Below are 18,178 nucleotides of genomic sequence, written 5' to 3' on the forward strand. Positions count from 1 at the left end.
GGCGCTGGCACAAGGGGCACTTAATTGTCCAATGAGAAATCTGCTCTCCTGCGGGAGATGGAGTGCTAAAAGGAGAACTAAACCACAAAAATGAATATGGCTAAAAATATCATATTTTATATAATGAACTTATTGTACCAACCTAAAGTTTCAGCTTGTCAATAGCAGCAATGATCCAGGACTTCAAACTTGTCGCAGGGGGTCACCATCTTGGAAAGTGTCTGTGACACTCACATGCTCAGTGGGCTCTGATTGGCTGTTGAGAAGCTGAGCTTAGGGCTCGTCACTAATTATCCAGCAGAAAATAAGGTTTGTCTGTAATATAAGCTGATGCTACAGGGCTGATTATTAAATACTGATGCTAATTGCACTGGTTTCTGTCCTGTCATGTAGTAATTATCTGTATTAATTACTAATCAGCCTTATATTGTGACATTTCTATTCTATGTGTACTGTATATTGTGAGTGGGTCCCTAAGCTCAGTAAGTGACAGCAGCACAGAGCATATGCAGTGAATCAGCAGAAAAGAAGATGGGGAGCTACTGGGGCATCTTTGGAGACACAGATATTTACTGCTAAAGGCCTGTGGTTGCCTTGGGCTGGCACAGAAGCACAAAAGATCATGTACAACATTTCTAGCTACTTCTTTAGTTAAGCTTTAGTTCTCCTTTAAAGGACCAGTTGCCTCAATAAATGAAAAATATTTTTCTGTATGCATTTGAATGAAACGCGCTGTTACCCAGTTCTGGTTCATATTGTTTATTTTCTTTTTGGAAACAATAAACCAGTTTTAAAGTTTTTGTGATGCTACAGGTTTGCTGATTATTAAATTCTGATGCTAATTGCACTGGTTTGTGTGCTGCCATGTAGTAATTATCTGTATTAATTACTAATCAGCCTTATATTGTGACATTTCTATTCTATGTGTACTGTATATTGTGAGTGGGTCCCTAAGCTCAGTAAGTGACAGCAGCACAGAGCATGTGCAGTGAATCAGCAGAAAAGAAGATGGGGAGCTACTGGGGCATCTTTGGAGACACAGATCTTTTCTGCTAAAGGGCTGTGGTTGCCTTGGGCTGGTACAGAAGCCTAAAACATAATGTACAATATTTCTACTTACTTCTTTAGTTACGCTTTAGTTCTCCTTTAACAATGCCTGACCCGTCACATTCGCACATAATTTAAAAATGCTTCCTGCCGCAGGTGATTAAACAGGATCACCCTATGTAATATTTTTTACATGAACAGATTCCAACTAATGTTGGAGGGGTTGAACTTGATGGACTTTGTCTTTTTTCAACCCAATTTAACTATGTAACTATGTAATGTGAAGTTGTAGGTATTGTCAGAACCTTTGTTTGCGGGAGTGGAGATTTCCCGCCAGGCAATAAAGCTCCCCCTGTGTCCTGCCCTATTACCTGTACAGAGCTGGTCGGTTTGAAAAACCAATTAGCAGGTAACTTGTACAAGTCAGCAAAGTAAAAAAAGGGGGGTATGGGGCATTCAAAAAAAAAATTCCACAAGGGCTGCCAAAAATAAAGTAAAAAGTTTGTTATTTATTGTAGATGCATTAAAAAAGCAACAGTATCTCCATTGGCCCTACGCATTTTGTGCACTTAGTAATGGGCTATACAAGTCGCCTGTTAGCAGGGCTGTCATGTGAAATAATGGAGACCCATGTTACTTAGTTAACAGTGACTTCCTACTGCCTCTTACCATTAGCCACCCAGGGTGATGGGCACCGCCAACTAAGTAGAATAGGGTCTTAACTGAGAAAATAATACATACCACACCCAAATCTGCCACGTTATGCTTAACACTCCTACTGCCCACCCAAACACTGCCACAAGCCCCTCCCCAGATACAGACTGAAATACGCAGAGGCCCCAAAAGCCCCCCCTCCCCCATTCTCTGCACTTTCCTTTGATAGCGATTTTAAAGATGGCCATACACTGTAAGATCTGATTGTTTGCAGCACTGGATTTAGTGGTCCTGCACGGTCCTATCGTCCGCCCGCATACCCCCGTCCGGTTGCGAGCATGCATGCACGTCTGCACCGGAGTGCTGGGGATCTGGGCTCCCCAGTGCTCCCCGGCAAGTGGCTGGGCAGCTTGCCTTTCCTAATATTCTGCCGCCCTTGGCCCAGGCCATTGTGGCCTTGCCACAAATCCAGGTCTGATTGTTTGGTGAGTTGGGTAGTGATGCAGCAGCCTCTATTTATAGGAGCGCATCTGCCCTGCCCCTTTCATGACATCAACAATGATAAGAGCCAACGATTGGATTATACGGATGGTCCTAGAGACCTGTTGGAAGTAGGGTTGCCACCTGACCGGTATTTTACCGGCCTGGCCAGTAGGGATGTAGCGAACGTCGGAAAAAAAGTTCGCGAACATATTCGCGAACTTGCGTCAAAAATGCGAACGGTTCGCGAACGTCGCGAACCCCATAGACTTCAATGGGAAGGCGAATTTTAAAAGCTAGAAAAGACATTTCTGGCCAGAAAAATGATTTTAAAGTTGTTTAAAGGGTGCAACGACCTGGACAGTGGCATGCCAGAGGGGGATCAAGGGCAAAAATGTATCTGAAAAATACATTGTTGACACAGCGCTGCGTTTTGTGCTGTAAAGGGCAGAAATCACACTACGTCACTCAGGTGATGTTTCTGGACACGGAATGTGAAAAAGCTCACACAGCTAGGTGGCACTTGGTTAAAGACTGGGCAAACAATGCCTGCAAGGGCAACGTATACAGTAATGGATACGGAATATATTATTGCTGCTGTAAAAACATCATTTACGGACACGGAATTATTATTGTTATTTAGACAGAATGTGAAAAAGCTCACACAGCTAGATGGCCGTTGTTTGAAAATGAAGAACACACTGGGCAAACAATGCCTACAAGGTCAACGTATACACTACTACAGCAGTGGATACGGAATATATTATTGCTGCTTGAAAAACGTCACTCAGGCGGTGTTTCTGGAGACGGTATTATTATTGATATTTAGACAGAATGTGAACAAGCTCACACAGCTAGATGGGAGTTGTTTGAAGATGAAGAACACACTGGGCAAACAAGGCCTACAAGGTCAACGTATACACTACTACAGCAGTGGATACGGAATATATTATTGCTGCCTGAAAAACGTCACTCGGGTGGTGTTTCTGGAGACGGTATTATTATTGATATTTAGACAGAATGTGAACAAGCTCACACAGCTAGATGGTTGTTGTTTGAAGAACACACTGGGCAAATAATGCCTGCAAGTGCACTACTATTGGTGCACTACTATGAAGAACAGCAACAGCACTGTACACGTTAAAGAACAGTAAGATAAGTAAAAGAAAAAAAAAATATATGTATATTAAAAAAAAAAAATTTCTTGGGTTGCTGCTGCTGAACTACTAGGAGCAGCACAGCAGCACACCAGTCCCACTCCCCAACACAGCTAGACTAATAGCACTGGGCTGTTAAAGTAGTAAAGTAAAACAACAAAAAAGAAAATAAAAGCAGTCCTTACAAGGACTATTGGGTTATTACAGCAGTCAGCAGATGAGATCAGAAGAGATCAGTGCCCACAGCAGGCAGCTACATACAGAGCACTGCAGTAGAAGGTAGATTACTAGCCAGCAAAGCTACCTAACCTAAAATGTCCCTAAAATCCCTGCAGACTTCTGTCCCTCCAATACAGAGCAGTATCAAGTAGATTACTAGCCAGCAAACTTACTATCAACTGTCCCTCAAAGAAATCAGTGAAATCAGTAACAGCTCTCTCCCTACACTAGCTCTTGCAAGCACACACAGGCAGAATGAAAAAACGCTGCAGTGCTTCAGTTTATATATGGAAGGGGAGTGGTCCAGGGGGTGTGGGGGTGGTCCAGGAGGGAGAGCTTCCTGATTGGCTGCCATGTATCTGCTGGTCTGGGGTGAGAGGTCAAAAAAAAGCGCCAGGTAAGGCGAACCCAAAATGGCGAACGTCGCGCGACGTTCGCGAACATTCGGCGAGCGCGAACAGTCGATGTTCGCGCGAACAAGTTCGCCGGCGAACAGTCCGCGACATCCCTACTGGCCGGTAAAAATGATGGTTGATCCCAATCTCATTAATAGGGAAAAAGATAAATATATAGGAAGGCCAGTATTTTTTTCCAGAAAAGGTGGCAACCCTAGTTGGAAGAGGTCTTCATCTAATAAGAAAATTAAACTTGCCTTTCGGTTTTTGGTCAGATATCTGTTGAGCAGGTCTGTCTGTGGGCCCTACACACTGGCCAATAAGCTGTTGACTCTAGAACGACCAAAACCGTCTTCCTTAAAGTAAAACTACACCCCCAAAATTAATATTTATTCATGTTAAGTGGCATATTAAAAAATCTTATCAAACTGGAATATATATTTAAGTAAATATTTCCCTTTTACATCTCTTGCTTTGAACCACCATTTCGTGATGGTCTGTGTGCTGCCTCAGAGATCACCTGACCAGAAATACTGCAGCTCTAACTGTAACAGGAAGAAGTGTTGGAGCAAAAGACACAACCCGGTCTAATTGGCTCGTGTGACCTAACATGTTTCGTTTGTTTGTGTGCACCGTGAATCATATGATTTATGATTACCCAGTGGCACACCCTACTAAAAAAGTATTATTATGACAATGGTTTATTTAAATGAAGCAGGGTTTTGAACATGAGCTGTTTTATACAATATATTTTTATAGAGACCTACTTTGTTTGGTGGGTATAGTTTTCCTTTAACAGCAGCTAAAGGAGTTCTGTTCCCTCCTGAAACATGGCTCTTTCCTTCAACTTTCCTTTTATGTCCGACATCATGTACTAAATGATTCTTTTCTCCTTTAGGCTAAGGCCACACTAGGCGATAGCGCCGCGATTTGACTCGCGGCGACTTTTCGCCGCGACTTTTAAGCCGCAAACGCTGGGGAAACTTTTGCGCTGGCGTCTATGGGGAATCGCGAGCGTAAAAACACACGCGGCGATCTTTTCTCTACTGTCGCTCGAAATTGCCTCGCTAGGCGATTTCGAGCGACAATAGAAAAAAGATCGCCGCGTGTGTTTTTACGCTCGCGATTCCCCATAGACGCCAGCGCAAAAGTTTCCCCAGCGATTGCGGCTTAAAAGTCGCGGCGAAAAGTCGCCGCGAGTCAAATCGCGGCGCTATCGCCTAGTGTGGCCTTAGCCTTAAGGTGATTCATTCTTCTGCACGTCATGTGTTTCTGCTCCCATTAAAGGCAAACCACTCTGTGCTCTGTTCTAGATTTACCTTTTATTGTCTGTGCTCACAGCGGGAGCCCTTTCTCACTTACAGCCCTTTTTATTGATCGCCCCGTGCCATTGGAATGCATTACGGACATACATTTGCCTAGCTCCCAGCTTCAAAACCTTTCTAAAAATGTACCTTCTCACTTCGGTCTCATCTACACGGGGCCACAGCCATTCCCTCTGACTTTCCCATGGATCCTAAATGTACCCAAACAGTATTTAGATTGAAAGTAGGGATGCACCGAATCCACTTTTTTGGATTCGGCCAAACCCCCGAATCCTTTGTGAAAGATTCGGCCGAATACCGAACCAAATCTGAACCCTAATTTGCATATGCAAATTAGGGGTGGGAAGGGGAAAACATTTTTTACTTCCTTGTTTTGTGGAAAAAAAACACGTGCTTTCCCTCCCTGGCCCTAATTTACATATGCAAATTAGGATTCGGATTCGGTTCGGCCGGGCAGAAGGATTCGGCCGAATCCTGCTTAAAAAGACCGAATCCTGGCCGAATCCCGAACCGAATCCTGGATTTGGTGCATCCCTAATTGAAAGCATATTAGAATCATTCCCTAATTCAGGCTTTATCAATGAATCTGCTCTAAAGGGAAACAGTAGCCCTGAAACTAAGTTTGAAAAATTAGATTTTTTTTGATAAATTTCATAATTTTTTTCTAATTTCAAGGTCATGGGAGTTTATGGGAGTTGTTACAAACTCCCATGAACTCAACCCTTGATAAATCTGCCCCTTAGTTTCCACAAACCAACCCTGATCCCCATTAATCTATAACAGTGATCCCCAACCAGTGGCTCGAGAGAAACATGTTGCTCTCCAACCCATTGGATGTTGCTCCCAGTGGCCTCAAAGCAGGTGCTTATTTTTGGATTCCAGGCTTGGAGGCAAGTTTTGGTTGTCAGACCAGAGTCTCCTGTAGGCTGCCAGTCCACATAGAGGCTAACAATAGATAATCCACAGGCCTTATTTGGCATCCCAGGAACATTTTTCATGCTTGTGTTGCTCCCCAACTCTTTTTACATTTGAATGTGGCTCAAGGGTAAAAAAAAGTTGGAGAGCCCTGACCTATAACATGATCTATAACAGGGGTCCCCAACCTTTTCTAACTGTGAGCCACATTCAAATGTAAAAAGAGTTGGGGAGCAACACAAACCTGAAAAAGTCCCTTGCGGTGCCAAATAAGGGCTGTGATTGGCTATTTGGGAGACCCTATGTGGACTGGCAAACTATGGAAGACTCTACTTGGCACTTTATGCAACCAAAACTTTCTTCAAAGCCTGGAATTCAAAAATAAGCACCTGCTTTCAGGCCACTGAGAGCAACATCCAAGGGGTTGGTGAACAACATTTTACTCACGAGCTACTGGTTGATGATATTGATCACTGATCTAGAACCTTGATCTATAACATGTTCTACCCTCAACATATTTTCTCAAGGCACTAAAATGCCCCTTAATGAAATCCAATGGCAGGACAGCAGCTTGTACTACTTTCATCAGGAGTCAAGTAACCTGTATAAAGGCTCCTATACACCGGCGGTTTTTCCTGCGCTCCTCTGCGTTGCGCTTTCTTCTGTTCAACCGCAGGGGATCACAGGAGTAGACGCACTCAATTATTGTGAAGGGGGCTGTACTCACACAGATGCATTTCTGCGCCGAAAAGAGGTGAAATGCAACATGCTGCGTCCCACCTGCATTTGGCGCTTACATGCGTCTGTGTGAGTACAGCCCCCTTCATAATAATTGAGTTTGTCTACTCCTGTGCTCCCCTGTGGCTGAGCGAAATAAATCGTAACGCAGGGAAAACCGCCAGTGTGTAAGAGCACTAACTGTGGAGCATGGGAGAAATCTGAAGTACCCGGAGGAAACCAACTCAGACACAGGGAGATCATACGAACAATCAAACAGCATCGGGGACTTAGTGCAGAGCTAATTGGGGAGGGGATACTCCTGGGCCCATACGTGAGCCAATAGGTTGCCCTGACAGTCAACATCTGCTCTTGCATGAGTAGATTTAGTTTAGTGAAGGGAAGAAATGGCCGAATCTGAGTGCCTGGCTGAATCGAATCAGAATCCTTCAAACAAATGACTTTTTGTTATGTGTGTCGCACGCAGTTCTCCTAAAGGGGGCTTCACATTTAAGTTAACTTTGGTATGTTATAGAATTGGCAGTTCTAAGCAATTGGTCTTCGATAATTCTAGGGTTTTTTTTTAATGATTTTCCTTCTTCGTCTGACTCTTTCAAGCTTTCAGATTGGGGTCACTGACCCCATGTAAAAAGGAAATGCTCTGTAAAGCAACAGATTTATTGTTATTGATACTTTTCATTACCCATCTTTCTATTCAGGCCTCTCCTATTCATATTCCAGTCTCTTATTTAAATAAATGCATGGTTGCTAAGGTAATTTGAAACCTACCAACCAGATGGCTGAAATTACAAACTGGAGAGCTGATGAATAAAAAGCTAAAATAAATCAAAAACCACAAACAACAAAAAAATTAAAACCAATTGCATATTGTCTCAGAATATCACTCTCTACATCATACTAAAATTTTATTTAAAGGTGAACAACCCCTTTAAATCCTTCCTAACCCTCATTTGCATATTTACAAACATAGTGGATTAAGTGCATCCTTATTGCTAAATCCGTCTAAATCATCAGCCAATAGCTATCTTTACTGAGATCAACTTGTATTTATCGATATATCTGAGCTCTGATGTGCAGTATTGTTCAGAGAATTCTTCAGCAGCTAGCAGCCCCTGTTGTACCAAAGAGCTTACCATTCACATTTAGTGCCAGGGGCCCGAGGATACAAATTGTCTTCCCACAGGCGACAAAGAGCTGATACAGGAGATGTTCTCCCTTGGACATTGCTGATTAGGGCAAGATTAATTAGCTACAAGAGTATGAAAACATTTGCATGACAATCCCCTTGAACTTGTTTTTTTTTCCAGAATGCAGCAAATTCACCATTTAGATGCATTTTTAATGTTTACACTGTACACTCATCTGGGCGTGATGGGACCCAGATGAATGGGAAAGAGCAAACAGGGGTCATGCCCAGAGGGAGATTTTGTTGAGCTGCTTCACATTTGCCCTACTAATTGGTTATAGCAGTGGGAAGCGGAGCAATTCAATTGCACATCATGTAAATAACAATCATGCAGCACCCCTGGGCAGGTAATTCATCCCTACACCTGTCCCACATATAAGCCTTCCTTGTAATGATTCATGTAGTACATTCGCCGGTTATTCATCATTGGCCCTCAGTATACTGGGGAATATTGTAACATGGGCAACGCAGGTTTGGGCGCATCTAAATGCATGATGTAATTGGTTCCATTGAATGCTACCATAGCAGTTTTGGTATAGAAATAGCCCTGTATATTGTAGTAAGCAGACAGCCCCAGAAATCTACCCATAGCCGGGTCCAGCGGAACTGCATTTGTAGGTAGCAGGGGAAAATGACTAAAGAAGGCAGCAGTAATGCTGTATATTAGCATGGCCCTACCAGCAGCACTTATCTGAGGGCCCCCTGTTCCCTAAATCTGGCCCTGACTACTAATTGCTCAGCAGGGAATCTCTCTCTGCTCTCTCTACTGCAAGAGGATGTATACACTGTAGGTATAGGGAATGTAGTGACAGTACTTAGCATTAGTGTTGCACTGGAGACCCATGGACCTACTGGAGAACCTGACCTCCAGGGCCCTGTGGCTGCCAACTACCCCTCCAGCCAGTCCAGCTGCCAACTACCCCTCCAGCCAATCCAACTGCCAACTACCCCTCCAGCCAATGCAACTGCCAACTACTCCTCCAGCCAGTGCCAACTACCCCTCCAGCCAATCCAACTGCCAACTACCCCTCCAGCCAGTCCAGCTGCCAACTACCCCTCCAGCCAGTCCAACTGCCAACTACCCCTCCAGCCAATCCAACTGCCAACTACCTCTCCAGCCAGTCCAGCTGTCAACTACCCCTCCAGCCAATCCAACTGCCAACTACCACTCCAGCCAATCCAACTGCCAACTACCCCTCCAGCCAATGCAACTGCCAACTACTCCTCCAGCCAGTGCCAACTACCCCTCCAGCCAATCCAACTGCCAACTACCCCTCCAGCCAGTCCAGCTGCCAACTACCCCTCCAGCCAGTCCAACTGCCAACTACACCTCCAGCCAATCCAACTGCCGACTACCTCTCCAGCCAGTCCAGCTGCCAACTACCCCTCCAGCCAATCCAACTGCCAACTACCCCTCCAGCCAATCAAACTGCAAACTACCCCTCCAGCCAGTCCAGCTGCCAACTACCCGTCCAGCCAATCCAACTGCCAACTACCTCTCCAGCCAGTCCAGCTGCCAACTATCCCTACAGCCAGTCCAGTTGCCAACCTATCGGGGGGGTAACCATTAGCCACCAGGTCTTTTCCCAGTGTGCCAGTCTGACAGTGATTAGCATTGCTGCATTACACATTGGGGGATATGGTCATGGGAAAAAATGTTTTTTTTCAAAAAGCATCAGTTAATAGTGCTGCTCCAGCAGAATTCTGCACTGAAATCTGTTTCTCAAAAGATATTTTGAATTCTGACATGTGGCTAGACATATTGTCAGTTTCCCAGGTGCCCCCAGTCATGTGACTTGTGCTCGGATAAACTTCAATCTCTCTTTACTGCAAGTTGGAGTGATATCACCCCTCAGCAGCCCATCAGCTGAACAATGGGAAGGTACCCAGATAACAGCACTCAACAGTAAAATCCAGGTCCCACTGGGACACATTCAGTTACATTGAGTAGGAGAAATAACAACCTGCCAAAAAGCAGTTCCATGCTTAAGTGCTGACTCTTTCTGAAAGCACATGACCAGGCAAAATGACCCGAGATGCACCTACACACCAATATTACAACTAAAAAAATTACACTTGCTGGTTCAGGAATTACATTTTATATTGTAGAGTGAATTATCTGCAGTGTAATTTAGATATAAAAACTACATCAGAAAAATCATGACAGAATCCCTTAAGCAGGGCATAACTTGTCAACCCCCGGCTCCCCCCAATATAAAGTTGCAAACCAGTGAAATGCAATGGGGAGGGTGGGACGCGCTGTAGTGGAGGAGTGAGTTCTTACTGCCCCCCCATATTTACACCACATGCCTGGGCACGCCTGCTTGAAGTTTGTATGTTCTTCCCGTGTGGGTTTCCTCTTAACATTCCTGGCCCCTAATAAAACTGACAGTTGATAAAGACTGCGTGTGTATGTGATAGGGAGCTTAGATTGCAAGCTCACTAGGGCAGGGACTGATGAGAAACATGTAGAATAGCTTGGGAATATGCTGGTGCTATTATATAAATGACTGATATCTATAATAAAGGATTTACTGGGTTTGAACCACAAACTCCCAGGAACCTCGCAGTCCTTCAGCTGCCCTTGAAAACAACTCCCAGCAGCTCCAGGCGGGGGATCCTTGTCAGACAAACACTTATACGCCAGGGATTAAAGCTGCTGCTCAGCAGAGGCCATAAAACTACAATTCCCGGCATCCCACATAACCACAGCTATTCCCGCACCCCCCAAAGACGACATTGAAGGGGCCCCTGATAATGCAGGAAGGCCGAGTCCAGGATTTCCAGGTGTAACTACAACTCCCAGCATGCCCTGCCAGACTGCCCGTGGGTGGGGCTGAATAACAGTGTGACTTGTCTGATGTCTATGCTGGAAGTGTCTCACAAGTGTTAAATCAGTATTTGTATATTCCCCAAAGGTCACTTGTGAGGCCGAAGCTCCAGAGAAAACACCGGACGGCCCTTTGTCGCTCCCCGTACCCGCCACCTCTCACCCTCAGCCCCTGCCCGTGTTTAACCTTCACTACTTCCCCAAGTCGCGGACTTTTAAAGCCCCAGCGCGGTGCGATTGGCTGCCTGTAAGAATGACATCACGCTGGCCTTGCCCCGCCCCTCCTTCCGTCCCTGGGTGACTGGTCTGTGTGAGTCTGGCAGCAGCAGCAGCAGTAGAATCGGCGGCGACAGCGGTGGAGGAGCAGCTCTGGGCTGAGGCTCTTCAATTCGGATTATTTACCCCCCTCCCCCGGAACAGCCTTCAGCTCCCACCCTCCGACTCTCCGACCCCACTGGCTCTATCCGACTCCCCCTCAAAAGCAGCAGCTCCCCCTCCCTCACCCAATTCCTCTTTATTTATAGGTGTGTGCGGGGGGCCCTGCAGAAATCCCTAGGGGGGAGGGTGATCCACGAGTGGAATTTTACATTCATGATTATGGGCGACAAGAAGAGCCCGACCAGGTACAGTGACGGGAGGGGTCGGGGGGGTCGCGGGAGGGGGTGTCAGAGGGGTCATTGATATACCCCCCCTATTATATTTATATATATATGTGTGTGTGACTCATATAATCCTCCCCTGGGATCAGCCTGTTTCCTTGCAGGTTGGGGCTGCAGCTCTTCCATCCCCCCCGACCCCTGTCCGACCCCCCACCCAATGTATTTCTATTGAATGTGAGAGAGTGAGGGGCCCGGGCTATGGCGGCTCAGACACACAACACTGGGACTCTCAGGCTCAGACAAAGAGAATATTTAGCAGAAGAGAGAGGAGAGGGTGGAGGATAGAAACGCCTACACTGCCCTTTAAAAGCCACATAAATAATAATAACAGGCAGGGGAGATGCACCCCGAATAGATGCAGACTCTTCTGATGACTCTCTATGGATTAGTATTGGATTATCAATGGATTAGTATTGGATTATTGATGGTGCAGTGAGTCTGGTACCTCTGGGGTTATGGCAGCTTCTTGCTGGGGGGTCTGGGAATGGAAAGAGGAAGGTTTTTTTTCTCTTCCTCCCTTTTGTCTGCTGTTTCTACACCGCTGTCTGATTGTGGCTGCATCATGGAATAAGCCTCTTGTCTGTGCTGCCACTGAGGGGTTAATGTGGGAGGGGTCTTGCTACATCCAACCTGTGGCCCTCCAGCTGTTGGTGAACTACAACCCTCCTCCTGGTGGAGCTTCTGACAGCCGAAAGCTTTTGGGGATTGGGGGGGGGGGCAACTGGGAGGCTGCAGGTTACATGTCCCTGCTGAACTGTACACCCCCCCCCCCCAGTAGTGAGGTGGAAGCCTGGATTAGAGTAGAGCCTTGGCAGTAACAGGTTAATGGTGTGTGTATGGGGGGCTTCATGTCATACCAGTGGCACATTCCTCTCTGTACATGTGGGTACAATGCATTACACCATGGAGGGAGGCTGAGAGCGGGGGCAGGAGGACTCAGGGAATTCAACAACATTGATAGCGGGGCACATGTGTGTGGGGGGGGTATTGGTTGCATTGTCTTTGCTTTAACTACTCCCCCCTTGCTACTCCCCCATTAAATGGAGGACTTTAAAATAATCATGGGTCACAGGTCTTTTCTATTGGACTGTAAAATAATCACTAGGCGCTAGTGCTGCTCTTTATTCCAAACAGACAGTTACGTGTATATGTGTGTATTTGTATGTGTGTTTATTTGTATGTATATGTGTGTATGTATGTGGGGGACACAGTTACAGATGCCAGTTACACTCTGTTATTGCTTAAAGGAGAAGGAAAGTGTTCCTGCACTTGGGGGTGCCAAATATTAGGCACCCCCAAGTGATTGTATTGACTTACCTGAAACCCTGGGCCAGTGCTCCTATCAGCAGAAAACTGCACCGGCCCGGGGTTATACCAGTGAGCACTACGGAGCGATCCTCTTCCGGCTTCTTCGCTCTTCAAAATTCCTGGGGCAGACGCAAGCGCAGTTAAACGAAATTGCAACTTTTTAGTTAAAGTTCGGCTTTTTCGTTCTACTGCGCATGGGCAGCCACGGAAAAAAACGGAAGTCGCATGCGTCTGCCCCCGGAAATTTGAAGAAGCCAGAAGAGAATCGCTTTGGTGCTCACTGGTATAACCCCAGGCCGGTGCAGTTTTCTGCTGATAGGAGCACTGGCCTGGGGTGTCAGGTAAGTAAATACATTAACTTGGGGTGCCTAACATATAGCACCCCCAAGTGCACAAAGCCTTTCCTTCTCCTTTAACCTTCTTTTTGGGAATTCTATAGTCCATTGATTTATAAAGGGTTCAGGGCAGTTTGCTGGGGTGGCTGTAGAAGCCCAATGGCTCTATAATTTATATCAGTGATCCCCAAGCAGTGATTCTTGAGTAACATGTTGCCCTCTGACCACTGAGATGTTGCTCCCCGTGGCCTAAAAGCAGGCGCTTATTTTTTAATCCCAGGTTTGGAGGCAAATTTTGGTTCCATAAAAAACACCACCAGGAACATTTTTTCACACTTGCGTTGCTCCCCAATTAATTTTGATTCTAAATGTTGCTCACTGGTAAAAAAAAAGTTGGGGACCCCTGGTCTATATACATCTGAAAGTTAATGGACTCTTGTTTCTTTATGTTTCTAGGCCAAAAAGGCAAGCGAAACCTTCGGCAGATGAAGGTTACTGGGATTGTAGTGTGTGCACCTTCAAGAACAGTGCGGAAGCCTTTAAATGCAGCATCTGCGATGTCCGGAAAGGAACCTCGACCAGGTACTGTACCTCCTACTCTCTTCCTCGGGCATCACTGGATGTTGTTTGGACTTGTTGATTGAACCCTGGGCCACCAGATCATGGGCGATGTGCAAGATTGTAAATAGCCCAGATCATGGGCGTTCTCACCTAGTTCTGGTTTGGCACTGTATCTTGGAGTACTCACGTGTACTATCATATGAAAGTAAGAGCTGTTTCAAAGTGATTGCGCTGATGTGTATTTAACGGGTAACCCTTTGCCTCCCGGTGAGGCTGTTGCCCAGTGCGCATGTTGGAAACACAAGTCTGTGATTGGATAATAAAATTGGGCATATTGTTATGTTGTTCAGTTCATCTTTGGGAATGTCATGGGCTGAGTCTGATTTACTCCGGTTTCAGGGCTTTTCTTTCTGTTTTGCCACCTGTTTTGCATTAGGGACGTCTAAAGCTGTTGCCGATGTCTCTCTCTTTATCTGTTTTCTCTATACAAGGAAATGTATCTTTAGCTCATTACAATGGGAGTTGTCATCTGCAACGGTACAGGATGCAGGGGGGGCTTTAGCAGCGGAGGGGCTCGGGGCAATAAAAATGGCACCGTCCTATAGACCTTCAGCTGCTGTTCAATTTCACAAACAACTAAAGGACTGATAATTATTATAATAAAGTTGGTCTTTTGGGTAGCAGTTTTCTTGACACCAATAGGGCTCTGTCCCCTGCTCGGACCACTCTAAAGACAATTCCGATGGGATGCTGAAACGACTTGAATGTTTCCAGTCGGAAATCCCTGTTTAAGATGATATCTCTCTCTGTAAATGTTTCATTGGTGCTTTGCCTCCTTCACTGTGCCATCAGACCATAGGGGTGGCCAAACTGTCGTATGGCTGTGTTAATAAAGTCGAGGGTAGAGAACGCTTCCCAAATTCCCACAATTCATCAGTTTGGGAGCAATAGCTGGGAATTGTTGATATTCTTGGTTTGTTGCTGGACAGGAGTCCACTCCTATGGGTAACAGGGGTGATGAGAAAGGTGAAAGCTCTGCACAAGTGTAGCGTGATAGGAGAACCCAGGATATACAAATAGAACTTCTGCACAGATGTTGTTTCAATGCACCGTTGTAGAGTTCGGTATATTGTCCTCTCCTGCAGCTTGGAAGTGGCTTTTATTGGGTTTGCAGTAAACTGGAAGGTTGCCCTTTATACACTATGTATTTTGTTGGCTTCTGCACACTAGCACAGCCGTTACTCACTGTAGCTCTGGTCTTGTTGTTTTATGTGTCTGGATTTAGTGGATGGTCTAGGATAGGGATCCCCAACCTTTTGAACCCGTGAGCAACATTCAGAAGTTATTGGAGTTGGGGAGCAACACAAGCATGAAAAATGTTCTTGGGGTGCCAAAGAAGTGCTGTGATTTGCCATTTGGTAGCCCCTATGTGGATTGTCAACCTACATTGAGACTCTCTTTGGCAGTACACCTGGTTTTTAAACAACCAAAACTTGCCTCCAAGCCTGGCATTCAAAAATAATCACCTGCTTTGAGGCCACTGGGAGCAACATCCAAGGGGTTGGAGAGCAACATGTTGCTCACGAGCTACTGGTTGGGGATCACTAGGAGGTGCATCAAACATCCAAAGTCCCTTCATAGACTATCTGACTTTTACTATCGGCACCATCTCTCCCTACTATACCTGCTATCCCACAGTCACACTCCCTTCCCAGAAACTATTATCCTACTGTTACTATAGGCACCGTCTCTCCCTACTATACCTGCTATCCCACAGTCACAGTCCCTTCCCAGAAACTATTATCCCACTGTTACTATAGGCACCATCTTTCCCTACTATACCTGCTATCCCACAGTCACACTCCCTTACCAGAGACTATTATCCCACTGTTACTATAGGCACCATCTCTCCCTACTATACCTGCTATCCCACAGTCACGCTCCCTTCCCAGAGACTATTATCCACTGTTACTATAGGCACCATCTCTCCCTACTATACCTGCTATCCCACAGTCACACTCCCTTCCCAGAGACTATTATCCTACTGTTACTATAGGCACCATCTCTCCCTACTATACCTGCTATCCTACAGTCACACTCCCTTCCCAGAGACTATTATCCCACTGTTACTATAGGCACCATCTCTCCCTACTATACCTGCTATCCCACAGTCACACTCCCTTCCCAGAGACTATTATCCACTGTTACTATAGGCACCATCTCTCCCTACTATACCTGCTATCCCACAGTCACACTCCCTTCCCAGAGACTATTATCCCACTGTTACTATAGGCACCATCTCTCCCTACTATACCTGCTATCCCACAGTCACACTCCCTTCCCACAGACCATTATCCCACTGTTACTATAGGCACCATTTCACAGGTTTTAGCCTTTTTTATTCTTTGAAATAGTTGAGATTAGTTTTCTATCCTGTTAGATTAAACAGCGCTGTGGGAGACAATGCTGCTACATAAATCATAACTTTTTAATAAATTACATTTTCCAAATATCGGGCAGCTTTGCCGTCCCTGCAGATGCAGCTGCTTGAGTCATTTGTTGCTCCAGATAAATTCATCATTTTCTCCCCAATAAATGTATTTATTGTGCCTAGAACAAGATCCTTGTTGCTTGCCTTTATGACTGGGATTTCTTTCTGATGCCTCCAATGCGGTATTTGTGTATAAAGTGTTTGTTTAGACAGTCGCATGGGTTTGTAGAGGAGGGTCTTGAAAATAAGCCATTATTATTATTTGGATGGATTTGCATCTATTGTACTTTTGTTTTAGTGCGATGTTTGAAAACCCAGCGCTGGAAAGTTTCCAGCAGGCAGCGAGCCATTTGCTCCTAAAATTTCACTCCTGACTCCTAACTTTCAGCAATATTTTATGTTACGGTACTTGTCCCTCCTCTCCGGCTCTTAAATAAATTCTGTCTGGCTCCTATAATAGTCTGTCTGGCTCCTAACTTTTTATGTCTTTTTGTCCACCGCTGGAGGAAATGTAGGGTTTGCAAAAAGATCCAACTGAGAAGCGTGCACAATAATGGCGAGTTAATTTATGTGCATGGGAAAATGTAAAGCCGGCGTTGTGCTAGGTGCCTGTGAATATGGAAAGGCATCAATGTTAAAATAAAAAGTTGAAGTGTCTTGGATCAGTGATCCCCTTTCTCCCTCTTTCACACACACATAAAACCTTTCACGCTCTATGGAATCTGGAATGAGGACATTCTTCCCCTATCCTGTAGATCAAGGATTTCCAGCCTTGGCCCTTTAGCTTCTGTGGAACTGTCGGTGTTTGTTAAAGCAAAGGAATACGTCACAGGACACCCATGTACTGATATTTCCAAGAGCAGCAATTTTTGATTTTTTTTGTTAAAGTATCTACTGTATCTTCTAGTAGACTGCAAGTACAAGCTTTCATGTTGGGCACACACCATCCGTTTGCTTGCAATTCAGTTATATTGCATTATTGTTGTAAAGTTGAGGGCTCCAGCCTGCCCCAGGTCTGTAGGTGATTCTGTTAAGTGGTGGTTGTGGTTGGCTTGCATTTAAAGGCTCACATGCAAAATAATCTTATGTAGTAGGGTAAATAACAGGCGTCTATAATGATGTATTTGTACAGGACCCAGTTGGGCCCAGTGATGGCAGCCATGAGTTTTTGCAGCCAAGGCTAGCCTTACTGGTGGTCCCAAGGTAGAATATCCTCGAAGGGCCATTATTTATAATCCAGTTATAAAAAGGGGCAGTAGCAGAAAATGAAAATTGCTAAAAGAAATTCACTTAAATCGTTCACATAGTCAATTAAAAACTGGGATATTTTTATATAGAAATGCCTGTGGCTTTTGTTGTAGGGCTTCTGGTGGGAGTTCAGGAATATTTATCTTGTAAAACTCTGTTGAATGCGACAGACTGTGTGGAGCTTTGTTAAGGCAACTGGGAAAGATGGCTGAACACAGCAAAGCTGATAATAGACATTCACAAAGTAAAGATTTGTATAGGACTTTCTATTCATCCTTTAATGAACTACAATTTTCTCTAGGCCTGGCAACCTTTGCGGGGCACTCTTTAATAGTTAATTAGTCTGCAGGCTGGGGGTAGCTACAAAGGAAACCAACCCTGTGACGGCATGTGGGTCCAGGAGGTATAGGGTGGAGACCTACAGTCGGTGGGGTACCCACAGAATACTTGCAAAGCACTTTGGTTTTGGGTAAAAAGTTCACAATTCACAAATCAGGTGGTTAGTCTGGGGGTATCTTGTTCAGTTGTGGGTCTATCCCTCCGTCCCACCCTTGCTGATCTAGTTTTTTCTTTACCCTGGATTATTCGGCTCCTGAGTGATGTCACTTCCGATCCACAGTGATGTAACTT

General features: G+C 45.2%; 1 protein-coding gene across 1 annotated transcript in view; it reads left to right on the forward strand.

The window, feature by feature from the left end:
• Window positions 1-11,216: 11,216 nt before the first annotated feature.
• Window positions 11,217-18,178, forward strand: part of rybp.S (RING1 and YY1 binding protein S homeolog) — a 50,989-nt gene continuing 44,027 nt past the window's right edge. The window contains exons 1-2 of the mRNA XM_018261471.2: window positions 11,217-11,569; window positions 13,705-13,830. Of these exons, the coding sequence (XP_018116960.1) occupies window positions 11,538-11,569; window positions 13,705-13,830 (158 nt within the window). The 5' untranslated portion in view covers window positions 11,217-11,537. The remainder of the gene's footprint in view (window positions 11,570-13,704; window positions 13,831-18,178) is intronic.

The sequence above is a fragment of the Xenopus laevis genome, chromosome 4S (genome assembly GCF_017654675.1).
Source record: "Xenopus laevis strain J_2021 chromosome 4S, Xenopus_laevis_v10.1, whole genome shotgun sequence".
NCBI classification, from domain to species: domain Eukaryota; kingdom Metazoa; phylum Chordata; class Amphibia; order Anura; family Pipidae; genus Xenopus; species Xenopus laevis.